The sequence below is a fragment of the Ornithorhynchus anatinus genome, chromosome 7, assembly GCF_004115215.2.
Source record: "Ornithorhynchus anatinus isolate Pmale09 chromosome 7, mOrnAna1.pri.v4, whole genome shotgun sequence".
Lineage (NCBI taxonomy): Eukaryota > Metazoa > Chordata > Mammalia > Monotremata > Ornithorhynchidae > Ornithorhynchus > Ornithorhynchus anatinus.
In genome coordinates, this window is record NC_041734.1 from 32,817,005 (window position 1) to 32,831,037 (window position 14,033).

A 14,033-nucleotide genomic window follows, 5' to 3' on the forward strand; every position below is an offset into this window, starting at 1 on the left:
ATGGATCTCAGAAAGGGCAGACTTCCTTAGCGGACACCCGGCCTTCCCTAATGCCTCAACTAAAAGAGTTTTTATCCCCTGTTGTTCAACCCCTGCCTCCTCTCCACCCCAGGGGCCCTAGTGGGAATTTTCTGGGATCTCATTTGTCGCAAACACAGAGGACTCCATTTTCAATGCAAGTGCAAGGGCAAATAGGAATGATTCATTTGGTCGGGGGGAACAAGTGGAATGGAGCTTGGGAGAGCTTTGAAGGCTAACAGGATTCAGAAGCTCCAGGTCTTCTCAGAGATCTGGGATCGGCAGGTTGGGAGTGGCCCAAAATGTTGTGGGAGGTGAAACAATGATGTCGCCCCACAGCTAGAGATGTAGCAAAGAAATGGTCACTATCACTCCCATAAGAGACAGTGAAGTCTGGTAGGAAGGCCTGGACCTGGGTGTTAGGAGTCTTGGGTTCTAGTTCCACATCTGCCCTTGGCCTGTTGAATGATCTCAAGGCAAATCACTTAATCCCCCTGTGCCTCGGTTTCTTCATCTGTAAAACGGGGTGAATTCCACCTGCCTCTTCCTTCCTCACTGGGCTCTGGTGAGGCTAAAATCAAATGACTTGGATGAAAGTGTTTTGGAAAAATAAATGCACTCTACAGATTTGGGATATTATTCTGGTGAACAGAACCAGGATTTTTACCAACAGCTCTAAATCTTTTAGATTGTAAGCTTCTGAATGGTATTTAAATAAAGTATTACCCAGAGTGGCAATATGCAACAGCGCACACAAAGGCATATAATTCAGTGTATTTTCATTATTTGTTAAACGCTCAATAAATATGGTTGAATGAATGAATGAATTATTATGATGGGTTTAAAGAATTGTAGTCCCCAAGTGTAGTTGATGCAATAAACTAAGCCTAGAGGAGCCTAGACAGGTCATGACTGCCTCACTAGCATTAGTGGGGACCATGCATCTCCAGGTAGCCCATCCTGAAACTCTGTGGTGGTCTGACATAACAGGCATGAATGTGGTCATGCAGTGCCGGATTTCCCAGCATCTGAGTTGCTTTCCAGCCTGGAGCCCTCAGTAAAGGTTCCACAACCCTTGGGCAGTATAAGATACTCCTCCGTTGGACCTAATGAGAGCAGTTTGAGCGGTGTGTATTGCTCTCGGTCTCGTAAAGGCTGTAGTCCTAGGGGACTCTGAGCACTCAAAGAAAACCGTGCCCACCACCTTGGTCATTTCTGAGTTGGCCCAAAATCCTCTAGTGCTTCTCTTGCAAGGTATGTTGTGGTGTCACTAATGCAGCAATAATACTAATAATAATTGTGGTATGTGTTCAGCAATTACTACATGCCAAGCACTGTACTAAGTGCTGGGGTAAATACAAGCTAGTCAGGTTCCACATGGAGCTTACAGTTCAAGTGGGAAGCAGCGTGGCTCAGTGGAAAGAGCATGGGCTTTGGAGTCAGGGCTCATGAGTTCGAATCCCAGCTCTGCCACTTGTCGGCTGTGTGACTGTGGGCAAGTCACTTAACTTCTCTGTGCCTCAGTTCCCTCATCTGTAAAAGGGGGATGAAGACTGTGAGCCCCACGTGGGACAACCTGATTCCCCTATGTCTACCCCAGCGCTTAGAACAGTGCTCGGCACATAGTAAGCGCTTAACAAATACCAACATTATTAAGTGGGAGGGAGAACAGCATTTTGCAGATGAGGGAACTAAGGCACAGAAAAGTCAACACAGCAGACAAGTGGCGGAGCCAGGATTAGAACCCAGGTCCTCTGCCTCCCAGTCCCATGCTCTGACCACCAAGCCACACTGCTTCCGATGGTGAATCCTCGAAAGTAGCATGAGGCATTGCAGGAGGTGAGCCCACCCAGATGGTGAACCCAAATGAATTACCTCCATTTAATACCCTTTAATCCTGGTGTAGAACATGGATGCCATTTGAACCCTGATCTCCTCATTAGCAAAGGGCCCCCTGTCACCCCGAGTTGGAGATTTATCAACCTTAACTTTTATGGCACTTCCTCTGAGAGACTGAAACCATTTTGAACAAGCCATTTCTGATTCTTTTTTTTCAGGGAAGAAAAAGAACGTTGGATCCGGGCAAAATATGAACAGAAACTCTTCCTCGCCCCACTGCCCTGCATGGACCTGTCCCTGGGCCAGCACCTGCTGAGAGCCACTGCTGATGAAGATTTACGGACGGTCATCCTGCTGCTTGCCCATGGCTCCCGGGAAGAAGTGAACGAGACCTGCGGAGAGGCGGATGGGCGTACCGCTCTCCACTTGGCCTGCCGAAAGGGGAATGTCGTCTTAGTTCAACTCTTAATTTGGGTAAGTGCCCCTTGAGGGTGACTGTGGGAAGCACCATATGGATAATTGACAAACTTCCACCCCACTCCTGACTGGTGGAAGGGAGAGGGAGAGAAGCAGAGCAAAGAATCTGAACTGAGCAGCAGGGGTGGCCTGAACCCAGATCTGAGAACAAAGTGAGCAGAGCTCATGGGGAGAGAGGGTGCGACCTACTGAAGGCTCAGAGCAGCTAAGAAGGCACTGAAAAGCAGTTTCTAGAATTCACAGTCCCAGGGATGGCCAATGCAGATAGGGCAGTGGCCAAATTGCCACCATATGCCTGGGTGAAGTGGCCTGTTTTGGGTCAGGTTGCTGCTGCTACCGCCTGGTGTCTCTGACAACAATTCAGCCCGGATGTGGTAGTTCACCGCAGGATTCCACTGGAGGTAATAAAGGCGCAAGCAGCCCTTAGAAGCAGCATGGTATAGTGGGTAAACCATGGGCCTGGGAGTCAGAAGGTTATGGGTTCTAATTCTGACTCTGCCACCTGGCTGCTGTGTGACCTTGGGAAAGTCACTTCACTTCTCTGGGCCTCAGTTACCTCATCTGTTAAATGGGGATTGACACTGTGAGCCTCACATGGGACCCGGACTGTGTCCAACTCTATTTGCTTGTATCCACCCCAGGGCTCAGTACAGTGTTTGGCACATAGTAAGTGGTTAAAAAATACCCTCATTAACAAATACCATCCTGAGCTGGGTCACAACCGAGCCAATGCAGAAGCAAAGAGGGGTGACTTGTGCCTTTTGGTCCTTTGCTACTCTCCTTTCTCCCTTCTCCCCTTTCCCCACTTTGCCTTTTCCCCATCCTCTTTCAATTTATTACCTTTTCCCACCTTACACCTCTCTGCCCCCTGACCTTAAGAAGCAGCATGGGCTAGTGGAAAGAGCACAGTCCTGGGAGTCACAGGACATGGGTTCTAATCCCGGCTCTGCTTCATGTCTGCTGTTTGACTTTGGGCAAATCACTTAACTTCTCTGAGCCTCAGTTACCTAATCTATAAAATAGAGATCAAGATTGTGAGCCCCGTGTGGGACAAGGGACTATGTCCAAACTGATTACCTTGTATCTACTCCAGTTCTAAGAACAGTGCTTGGTACATAGTAAACATTTAACAAATACCACAGTTATTCTCCTTTTCTGCTTTCCCCTCTCCTGCTGCTCCTCGACCTTTTCCCTGCCCCTCATCTGCCTAAACTTCTAAACAGCTAGAAGAGGGAAGAAAGCTGAACAGAGACAGATGATGGCAAGATATGCAATGGGGGCCTAGAGGGAAGAGGAGATACCTAAAATCTTCAGCTCCCCCAAAATTATTTAGTTTCTTTCCTATAAAATGGTAAAATCCATCAGCCACATTTTTGTGGATAGCTAAATACCCATTGCTCTCCCCTCTTTTAACCAGTGTGAAATCTGAATTCTTAAGTCTACTTTAAATGCTAACCCTGCCTTCCTAATGAATCTTGGAGCCTCTGCTCAAAAGTGCTGGACACTAAAAGGAGGAATGTTAAAGGGGAAGAGGCAGCTAATGAGGCGTACTTGAGTTAAAAGTTGAAAAGCAGTTTTCATTATTGCCAGTTTTTACTGCTATCAGTTTCCTAAAACTTCATCTCTGGAGTCAAACCTTTTCTCTCCCGGGCTGTCTGACAAAAATGTGTTTCAGATCCCAATCTGATTTTTTTTTATTTTGTTTAAAAAAAAAATCCATCATTAAATTTTTTTTGACTCATGAGAGTATTGACAAAAAGGTTCCCATAGTCAAAATATCTTGGCCTTTTTTTGTCATTCAGAGAAGTCAGAAATAATCCAGTGAGTAGCACCTAGTGAGCACTTAACAAATACTGTAATTATTATTAAATATCACAATTATTAATCCATCTCTGAAATTTCATAAATGGTATTTCCGACTTGGCTTGGTTTAGTCAAGAGTTTGTGATTTCACAAGCTGTTATTATTTTCAAGTCTATATTGACACGTTCCAGGACAAGCATCAGTAGAATATGCCAGAAATCAGACCATGCTACCCAAATCCAGTGGTCCAGAAGGAATAGCACTTAGTACAGTGCCTCAGTGCTTAGTACAGTGCCTGGCACATAGTACATGCTTAATAAATACCATAAAAAAGAGTACCCGGTGTGCTGCCTGAGAGCAGCTTTGACAAGACTCACTGCCCGACTGAGTAACTGAGAAGCAGTATGGCCTAGAGGATAGAGCACAACCCTGGGAGTCAGAAGGACCTGAGTTCTAAACCAGCTCTGCCACTTATCTGTTTTGTAACTTTGGGCAAGTCACTTTACTTCTCTGTGCTTCAGTTACCTCATCTGTAAAATGGGGATTAAGAGTTTGAGCCCCTGTGGGACATGGACTCTTTCCAACCTAATTAGTTTGTGTCTTCCCCAGGGCTTAGTAACAGTATCTGGCACATAGTAAGCACTTAACATATACCATTTTTTTAAAAAAGGAATAGCATTCCAGTTTAGCTAGAAGCTTGCGGTCCCGAGTGGTTGCCACTAATCTCCAGCAGCAGCAGTAGAGGTTGGCCCAGTATCATCACCAGAACAAGAATGCCAGTGGCCCAGAGCAGGACTGGATTGGGTGCTCTCTGGGGATCAGATCAAGAGAGCTGGAGGGAAGGAGAAGATGCAGCAGTGCCATTTCACACATCTCACAGTCTCCTACCTGGCTCAGGACAGCTCACCCTAATCCATTTTGGGCCCTAAGAAGTGGGGACTGGAGGAAATAACTCCAGGCTAACTGGCCTGAGCCCAGCAAATCAGTTCTCCAGCTGAGGGATTCATGGCATGGTTTCATTAGAAAGATCACCTGTAGTTCCCAGTATAACAGTGCCCAAACACTGCCCCTTGGGGCCTCCCATCACCCACCATTTCTCTGTCCAGCAGACACTCAATTTGATTAAATCAAACTGACAGTGCACCTAAAGGATGCACCGTACAAGGTGCTTGGGTGAGTACACTGGAAATTAAAGACAAGATCCCTACCCTCAAGGAGCTCACCTCCCCAGTAGATCTGTTTAGGTAGAGCCTGAGAAATAGATTTTTTTTTCCATTTTTAAAATTAGGAAGCTAATTGTATAAATACTATGTGAAATACTCTTTGCTGACATGGAAAAACTGTACCGTATGTTCAAGCTTCCTTTATCCAAGAACCTGGATTCTGACATCTCACAACTCCAGTCAGTCAATCAATGGTACTGAGAAGCAGCATGGATAAAGCACCAGAGTCAGAAGGACCTGGGTTATAATTTCAGCTCTACCACTTGTCAGCTGTGTGACCTTGGGCAAGTCATTTAACTTCTCTGTACCTCAGTTACCTCATCTGGAAAATGGGGATTAAGACTGTGGACCCCACATGGGAGATGGACTATGTCCAATCTGATTAGCTTATGTCTACCCCAACACTTAGTACAGTGCTTGGCACATAGTAATCCTTAAAAATACCATTAAATATACATATATATCCGTTGAGCACTTACTATATGCAGAGCACTTGGAAGGGTTCATTGAAAAAGAGTAGGTAGGTATGATCCCTGTCCTCAAGGAGCTAGCAGTCTAGTGGCCATTGACTAGAGTCATCAGGAGAGAGTTTTACGTTCTTGACCAGTGTGGGTTCATGGAGCTATCTGCAATCATTCATATTTATTGAGCGTTTGCTATGTGCTGAGCACTGTACTAAGCGCTTTGGGGAGTACAGTACAGAGTTGATAGACACATTCCCTGCCCACAGTGAGCTTTTGCTTAATGGAAAGAGCACAGGCCTGGGAATCAGAGGACATGGGTTCTAATCCCAACTTTGCCACCGGTCTGTTGGGTGACCTTGGGCAAGTCACTTCACTTCTCTGGGCCTCAGTTACCTCATCTATGAAATGGGGATTAAGAATATGAGCCCCATGTGGAACAGGGACTGTGTCCGTCCTGATACCTTGTATCTACCCTGGTGCTTAAAACAGTGCTTGGCACGTAGTCAGCACTTAACAAATACCATTATTATTATTATTATTGTTATCATTTTAAAGTTTAGCCCCTCACCCTCACTCCAGCTCTGCCAGGTCTCTAGTGTTTTTGATTCCATTCTTAGTAAAAAGAATGTGTTGTCTCCACAGTATGGCGTTGACGTCATGGCCCGCGATGCCCATGGAAACACAGCTCTGGCCTACGCCAGACAAGCCACAAGTCAAGAGTGCATTGACATTCTCCTGCAGTATGGCTGTCCTGACGAGCGCTTTGCCCTCATGGCGACTCCCAACCTGTCCAGGAAGAACAATAACAGAAACAACAGCAGTGGACGGATGCCCACCATCATCTGAGCAGTGGGACCACCGACTGGCTGACGCAAATAAAATCAGCGGCCGCATTACTCCATTTCTCTTTGCTGTTGTAACCTGTGAGTCTCATGTCGCCTTCCTGGCCTCTCTCTCCACCTCTGTCCCCCTTCAGCCCGACCCACCAAGCAGAATAGAGTCACCGATATGGACATTATGAAGAGAAGAGGAGATGGAGTTGCAGAATCCCTTCATCTTTATAAAGATCCCATATGATTAACACTGAAAGGGGAGGAAAAGAAGAGGTCCCACATTCTGATTTTCACACATGATATGGGACCATTTGCCTGGTCACCTGGGGGTGGGGTGTCTCCAAGTGTCGGGGGAGGGACTGGGGGAAGCAGGTAGAGGAGAAGAAAGAGAAATGGTAACTTTCCTTAACTGGCAGTTAAGCACATCAGTACATTTCACCTCTACCAAACGGAACACTTGGGTTTCATTCTCTTCTCCGAAGAGCTTGACGGCATAAATCAGAAGCAAGCACAGAGTTTGTCAGGTTTGAAGCTCCTATGATGGTATGTGTCAAATCAGTTGTAGCTAATCTGTCCAGGGAGAATACTGGCTTCATTACACTTGTATAGTTGAGTTCTTCCAGCATTACCGCTGTTTAATAGAACATGATTAGTCATCACGGAGAAAAAAGCATATTAGCTGAGGAGGTAGTTACACGGCACGCTTCGGTGATTGCTTGGATGTGATTGCAATATTCTTAGAAGCATCATATTATCTCAGACATGTTCTTTCGAGCCCTTGGAGCCTCCTTTCTAAATTCACTGTCATAATTTAGTATCTGTTTAATTTTTCAGTCCAAAGAGAGAAAACCAGTTGCTGAGTGTTATTTGACTGCAGTCTCCTTGGTGTAACAACAAAATGGAAAAAATAAATAAGAGTAACTATGAACTACAGAAAAGGAATAATGAATACTGCTAACAATAACATTTCAAGTACATTTAGTAAAGTAAATAAATGAATAAAAGGCTCCTTTTTTCAGCCACAAGAGATATGTTCTGTCATTTTGCCAAGGTGAATGTGTTGAATTTTTGGTCACTCCTGTGCTGCATTGCCTAAGTTATACAGATTTTGTATTGTGTCTTTAGATGAGATATGTGTAAAATCTATTTGAATTTTTAAAAGTTCATAAATATGCATTGATTTTTGTACAGACAAATGACACCTCTGTTAATTTATAAATTGTATTGGATATGGACTAATAATGTGTAAGAAGTTGGGATCAGAAGGTTACAGATCTTTGTTCATGGAAAAGATACCCAGCAGCAAACACTTTCCACATTATTTGAGGTATCTTGAAAAAACATATCAGAATAAGATAGTGACCCACTTCAATTATGAAGAAAAAAAAGATACTGAGGCATGTTAGAAAAGGAAAGGGGACGATGTGTGTCTTTATGCAGTGCAAACATATTTTAGATGCCACACACAAAAGGCCACAAGGTAAAGAAAAAATGAACCTAAAACTAACCCTATGTACTCTGCAAAGATAGGCCATGATTGCACTGCCTCACTGGCTATTCTGCAGATACGACTGAATGATGGAAAGAATGAGGATGGTGGCCAATATGTTACCCATTTTAATATGTACTTTGACATTCGGGAACTATTCAGTTGATGATGTCTTCTGTCATCTTTCATAAAATGGGAAGTCCAGCTCAGCAAAACATATCATTATGGCTTCAACCATAAGAGGAGATTGTACAGAGCATAGAACAAGTTGGAGTCATGGGTTCCTTGGCTGTATTAGAGAACAAGAACAATTATGCAAAATTAGGTGCATTTGGCAAGGTAATTTTAAAAAGTTGTTTGCTCACATTCCTATATTTCACAGGATTTCAGTGTTGCAGAACTGTGGCCATTTTTTTCTCCTTTTTCTTTTTTAATTAAAATGTAAGAGAAAAAAGAGAAGATGGAATGGAATTTTAAGTGGACCAACATTTCAAATAAAATCTTCACCTTTAAATAATACAGGGAAGTGGGTGGGTGGTCCAGAGAAATGATCAAAATTCCAAACAATCCAGGGAAAATGTGTGAAGTATGCAATTTTGAGCACCCTGATGAGGCTTTGCATTCTTCCACTAGTAGCCTAGGTCCAGGATTTGTTATGGGACACTTACTTTAAATATGAATGGAAAAGACTTTCATTGTATTTTTCTAAGTTATTTTAAGGTCCAGTCCAGTAACTGTCCTTTATGCTTCCTCACACTCCCAAAGTAGCCTTTGTAAAGAGTACTCTAAAATGGTAAAATGAAAAATCCTAAATTGTTTTTTGTCCCATTAGTCTACTTAAAGCAAAATCCTCCCTGTGAAGAAAGAGTCATTCCTTATTAGGGTTGTGTTGAGCATTTCTGGGAGTATAAATATATTAACGTGTGTTGCATAATTTTCCAAAAGGGTTTCCTTTTTCATTTAGCCTGCCAAGACCACTGACTGAGCTCTACATTTTTGCTACCAAAACCATAAGCCACCATCTCTGTTTGACTAAGACCAGGAGATGTGCACTTTTTGGCGCTTTAAGTGTGCTGATGTGCTCATAGCGGAAGCCTGGATTCCTGAGCTCACATCTCTCAAATAACTTCAGTCTATGAGTCCGTTTCAAAGAGTCTCTTTTTAAAGGGCTGTGTCAGTTCTAAGCAGCGATATGTTGGTGCTTACAAAATTGGAGTGTCTTTATTCACAGAGCTATTCCTGTTTTAATGTTGTGTAGCACAAAGGCAGCAAGAGACATGCGTATCTGGGTCAGGCATGGAAATATTCAGTGTTTGGCGGTGGATGAGACGGATTTTAAATGGTAATTTCATGGCTGATCTGTGATGTGTAAGAGCAAGTAGATGGGGCAACCAGCTACAACTGGGGGTGTCATAATCTAGCACAGCCTACTCTAGGAAAGATTCAACAGGAACAAGCAGAAAAACATGAAACAGAATTTTCTGAAAAAGAATCCCCCCCCCCCACCAAAAAAAGACCAGCTTCCTGAATTTGATCTTGAAATCTGAAGAACAGTGGTAGGTATGCTTAGGCAAGTGTTATTTGACCTTGGTCATGTTAGTGGTTGTTTGAATGGATTTTTGCAGAGCCAGCTGGTTTTATCCACAAGTAAAAAGAAAACCGGTAGTCTAGCCTTGCCGCTAGTTGCTAGCCTTCTTGACCCAGAGATTGTTGTGTCTTTATTACCCTCTGAAGGAGGGTAAACAGAGAAAAAAGTGGGATCTTGTACTGGGTACATTATGAAACAAATGAGAATAATTTTGGAGGGACCTAACAATACTCTGCCTTTCTTTGTCCCTCTCTTTTGACCAACAGTTGAATTTTGTTTCTGATGACTCTCTTGTGAATAGATCTAGTATTCCATCCCCCAGTAAAACACCCACTTCAACATATGCATGCTGTAGAAAGGTGGTGTAGAGGCCATATCCATTTATAATGACGTACTGAAAGAGATGGGCTATGGGAGGAAGTGTTCTGTACAATCTCGACCCACTGCTAGTTTAGTCATTTGGTTCCAGTAAATTCACCAAAATAGGTAGTTATTCGAGAGGACTGAGGGAGATTGCTGGATGTGGAAGTAGAGGAGGAGCTGACAAGTTTTCATTTCATCTCAGAGATGTGAGTGATGGATTTGTTGCAGGAGTCCACATCCTGAGAACCATCTTATTTATATCTAAAAATAAAAGGACAAACCCGCCACCTCTCTGGTAGGGAAGTGGAGATCTTGCTAGGTGAAAGAAGCCGGTGGTAATTGTGTAAGAGAAAACTTTGTCATTCTGACTGCAGGGTCTCCAAAGGAGTAAGAATGCATTTGAAACCCAGGCTCTGCGGGTATGTTTGATATGCACAATATCTTACAACTAATTCAGCTTTGTGCCTCTCTCCATTCCTCGCTCTTGCTGTTAGCTCCTCTTGAAGTGAGTTTCTCTGGAGCCCACCTGCCTTTGTGTTTACACCTATCAAGCATGTTATGAGCAAATTAAAAACAAATTGAAAAGCAGTCAATAAGAAATCCCAGGAGAAATGTACAGAAGACATAAATCTCCAGCTTTCCTCCCACCCCAAATATTATATTTATATATATATAAAATTGATTTCTATATCTATTTCTTCTAGCCAACTCTATTGTAACAGGTCTCTTCCCCCTCTGATTTCTTTCCTTTCCCACAAATTAAGGTCAAAAAGGTAAAAGATCTTGTACATTTGCTTTTTCCTCATTGAATTATCTAGGCCAATATTTACTTTTCAAGTTACAAATTGGCAGTTCTTTTCTTTGGGAAGCCATTACAGGATCCCTTAGTAAGTTGCAAACCCAGAGCCATCAATTCAGTAATGAGTTTTTGGCGGGCGGGGTGGGGGTGGGGAGGTGGCGGGGGTGGTTTAACACTAGAAAGAGATGAGGTAGAAAGGTAAGCTGTGCAGCTTCAGTAATTGACCCATGATTTTTTTTTTCCCCAGTTGGATGTGTGTTTCCTCCCTTGCTCCCTATCTAGGAGGGCAGAGTTTCAGTTTCAGGAGGCTTGGTGGAAATGTGAGACCAGGTTTTAGGCAGTTATGATCAATGTAGTCCCCAAAGAAAGAATGCAGTGCACTGAGATCATTTGCATCAGGGCCAGGAAAGTATCATCTGCCGCTTTTGTCTTCTGAGAGATGAGAGAAGGAAACAACTTGAGAACCTCCTATCAAGCTTAGTTGCATCTCTGTGTCTGCAGGGGAAATATAAAATGAATAAAATTTCTGATGATCTTCTAGATCATCTTTGGAACCAAACATTTTCGCCTCACAATAGAATGAAGTCTGTCCTTGAAATATGGGGACTTGTGGGCCTTTGGATGCCTTAATTTATATCAGGCCTCTAAATCACCCTATTTATTCTTTATTCTTTTGTTGGTAACTAAAGGTCAGATCCTTAGGTTAGTGAGAATTTGTTTCTGTAGGCTCTTCTGGAAAGAGTTCCAGGTTATAGTTCTTTTTGCCCAAAACCATAGGAACACTAGCCCTTACTTTCCATGACCAGTTTTGATTTAGAAAATGTTTTTTGTTGGTTCCTTCTTTACCCTACCTCCCCAGGAGAAAGAAAGTAAAATTGTTTAAATTTTAAACATTTCTACAGCAGAATTTATTAAAAAACAAAAATAGTCATTGAAATAATAGAAATTTTTCTCTAAGGTGGTAACATTGACCTGTGTTTGTGAGGACCTATTCTCTTTTATTTTCTGAAAGTCCCAATCAGGGGAAATGAACTTAAATTAATTACTCCAGCAGGTGCAGTTGTGTGAACAGACAGGCAAGCACTGAAGATTGAAGGTTCACTATTTTAAGGTACCTTTAAGGCCATTTTGCAGCTTGCAGCTAGAAAAACTCTAAACACTGACCAAGGTTTCTTTGGGACTAAAAACCATATTGCACCAGAATTAGAATCAAACTTGCAAACAACCGTTCAAGGTTCATTGATAAGAGCATTCGTACTGTCCAAAATTAGTTTTCCCAATGTTGACCTGACCTGGTGGTTGCCAATAATTTGAGTCAAATGAGACATGAGCTAGAAATCTTCAAATTCTACTTAGAATAATCCCATCATAATTATATATGGACTGGGAGATGCAGATGAGCAAGATATTGGAATAGGAAGTGAAAGTATCAAAAAATCTTTAAGTTCCTTTAATTTAAATAAGCAAACCACCCAGTTTTCAATATTAGGCCATTGGTTGGGGAGAGACCAGCATAAACTGGCTTTAGGATTATACAGTGCCGAATCATATACTGTTAAGAACTTGGAAGGATGGGAAGCTTAGCAGTTCAAGAACAAATTGGAAATCCATAGGAAAGGAAAAGAAATAGCATGATTACAAGCTGATTCTGAGAGAACCAGTTTGCATTGATAAGGTTTAATGGTAAAGTTTTCTGGATAATGAAGAAAATGTCGGGTCTCACTGCCTCTTGTTTAATGTGTGTACATAGAAATCTTCAGAAATACCCTTAGTGCAAGGTGTATAAAAATTCCTGAGTGGTGACCAGGCTAGTAGTGCATTTAGTCAGTCCTTCCCTGTCTCCCTTCTTACATTCCTGTCAGTAAAGTGTGTGTGTGTGTGTGTGTGTGTGTGTGTGTGCGTGCGTGCGCGCGCGGTGGGGGTTATTTGGGGTGGGGGGAGGGAAGATGAGGAAACTTAGGTGTAGACTAAGGGTGCAAAAAGACCCTGAGTAATAGTGGTTAGTCTAGGAAAATTAGCTTTCCTGGCTTGCTTACCCTAATCCGTGTTTATTGGCATCAGTTTTTATCAAAACTGGTGGGGAGGCATGAAAACCAGGCTGTTGAGGTGAAGGGGGCTAGCTACTCATTGGATATGAAAGGCACAGAGAGAAACTGCTTGAGGTTTGGGGTTTTTTGAATCTGCACCTTGAGCTGAAAAGACATACTTCCTCAAAGATATGAAAAGCATCCCTAGCGTTCCCTCCCGCCCTATATGTTTGGTGATCTGAGTGATTTCAGGCCTTCAGATAACAGCCATCGGTGTGTCCGATACTAACCCACAGGGAGAAGCAATTAAAGTCCTCTTAAAGCACAGCCATCTCTTTTGTGGGAGTGGAAGGACCTCTGATCAATTGCATAGTGGATAAAAACTGGTAAATCGTTCTTTTTTGAGTGTTAACACAGATTGAATGCACTGGGACGTTAGCATGAATGTATAAGGATTTTTGTTTCCCCATGATTTTGTCTGACACCTGGAGAGGCTTGGAGAGACTTATGCTCTTGTGTGAAGGCGAGAGAAGCCACTGGGGTTCTGAAGGTCCATCCTGCCTGGAGAGGACCTGTTCTCTACAGATTGTGGAGGGTGGCAACTCAGAGGGTTCAGGGTGGACCACAGTTTTCTGGGAAGTGTTAGGAGAGCAGTTCCCTTGGGATAGTCCCAGAGAAGTGCCCTCTGTTTTACAGACTAACTGGCAGAGAGTCATACTTAACTCCCTCCCCAAATTCCGGATCGAGAGTGATGGAGGACCAGGCCAGGACCACCCGAAAGCCCCTCGGGAGCTAACTTGAGAGGGGAAGTGGCGAGGAGGATTGAGGGAGCAGAAGTTGCTTTCCATCTCCACACTCTAATTGGATCCATGCTAAAGAGTCGCTCTCCTCTCTGTCTCCAAGTGACTTTTTGGCTATTATCCAATTAGAATAGAGAGATGGAAATGAGAGGACTTCCAGGAGCTGCTCAACCCAACTCCAATGCACACAGAGTCCAGGGCAGTTGTTCCATTGCACCAGGGTTGATTCGGACCAGTCCCCCCTGTTCCCCAGCTTGGTGTGGAGCCCACGAGTCCAGGGAACCAAATGGGGATCTGAGCCACTTACTGG

The 14,033-nt window shown here is 43.3% G+C and overlaps 1 protein-coding gene across 7 annotated transcripts in view; it reads left to right on the forward strand.

The window, feature by feature from the left end:
• AGAP1 (ArfGAP with GTPase domain, ankyrin repeat and PH domain 1) overlaps positions 1-7,548 on the forward strand; it is a 757,099-nt gene extending 749,551 nt beyond the window's left edge. For all 7 annotated transcript variants that reach the window (XM_029069277.2, XM_029069278.2, XM_029069281.2 and 4 more), the window contains 2 exons: positions 2,076-2,331; positions 6,467-7,548. In XM_029069277.2, the coding sequence (XP_028925110.1) occupies positions 2,076-2,331; positions 6,467-6,670 (460 nt within the window). In that variant the 3' untranslated portion in view covers positions 6,671-7,548. The remainder of the gene's footprint in view (positions 1-2,075; positions 2,332-6,466) is intronic.
• Positions 7,549-14,033: the final 6,485 nt, after the last annotated feature.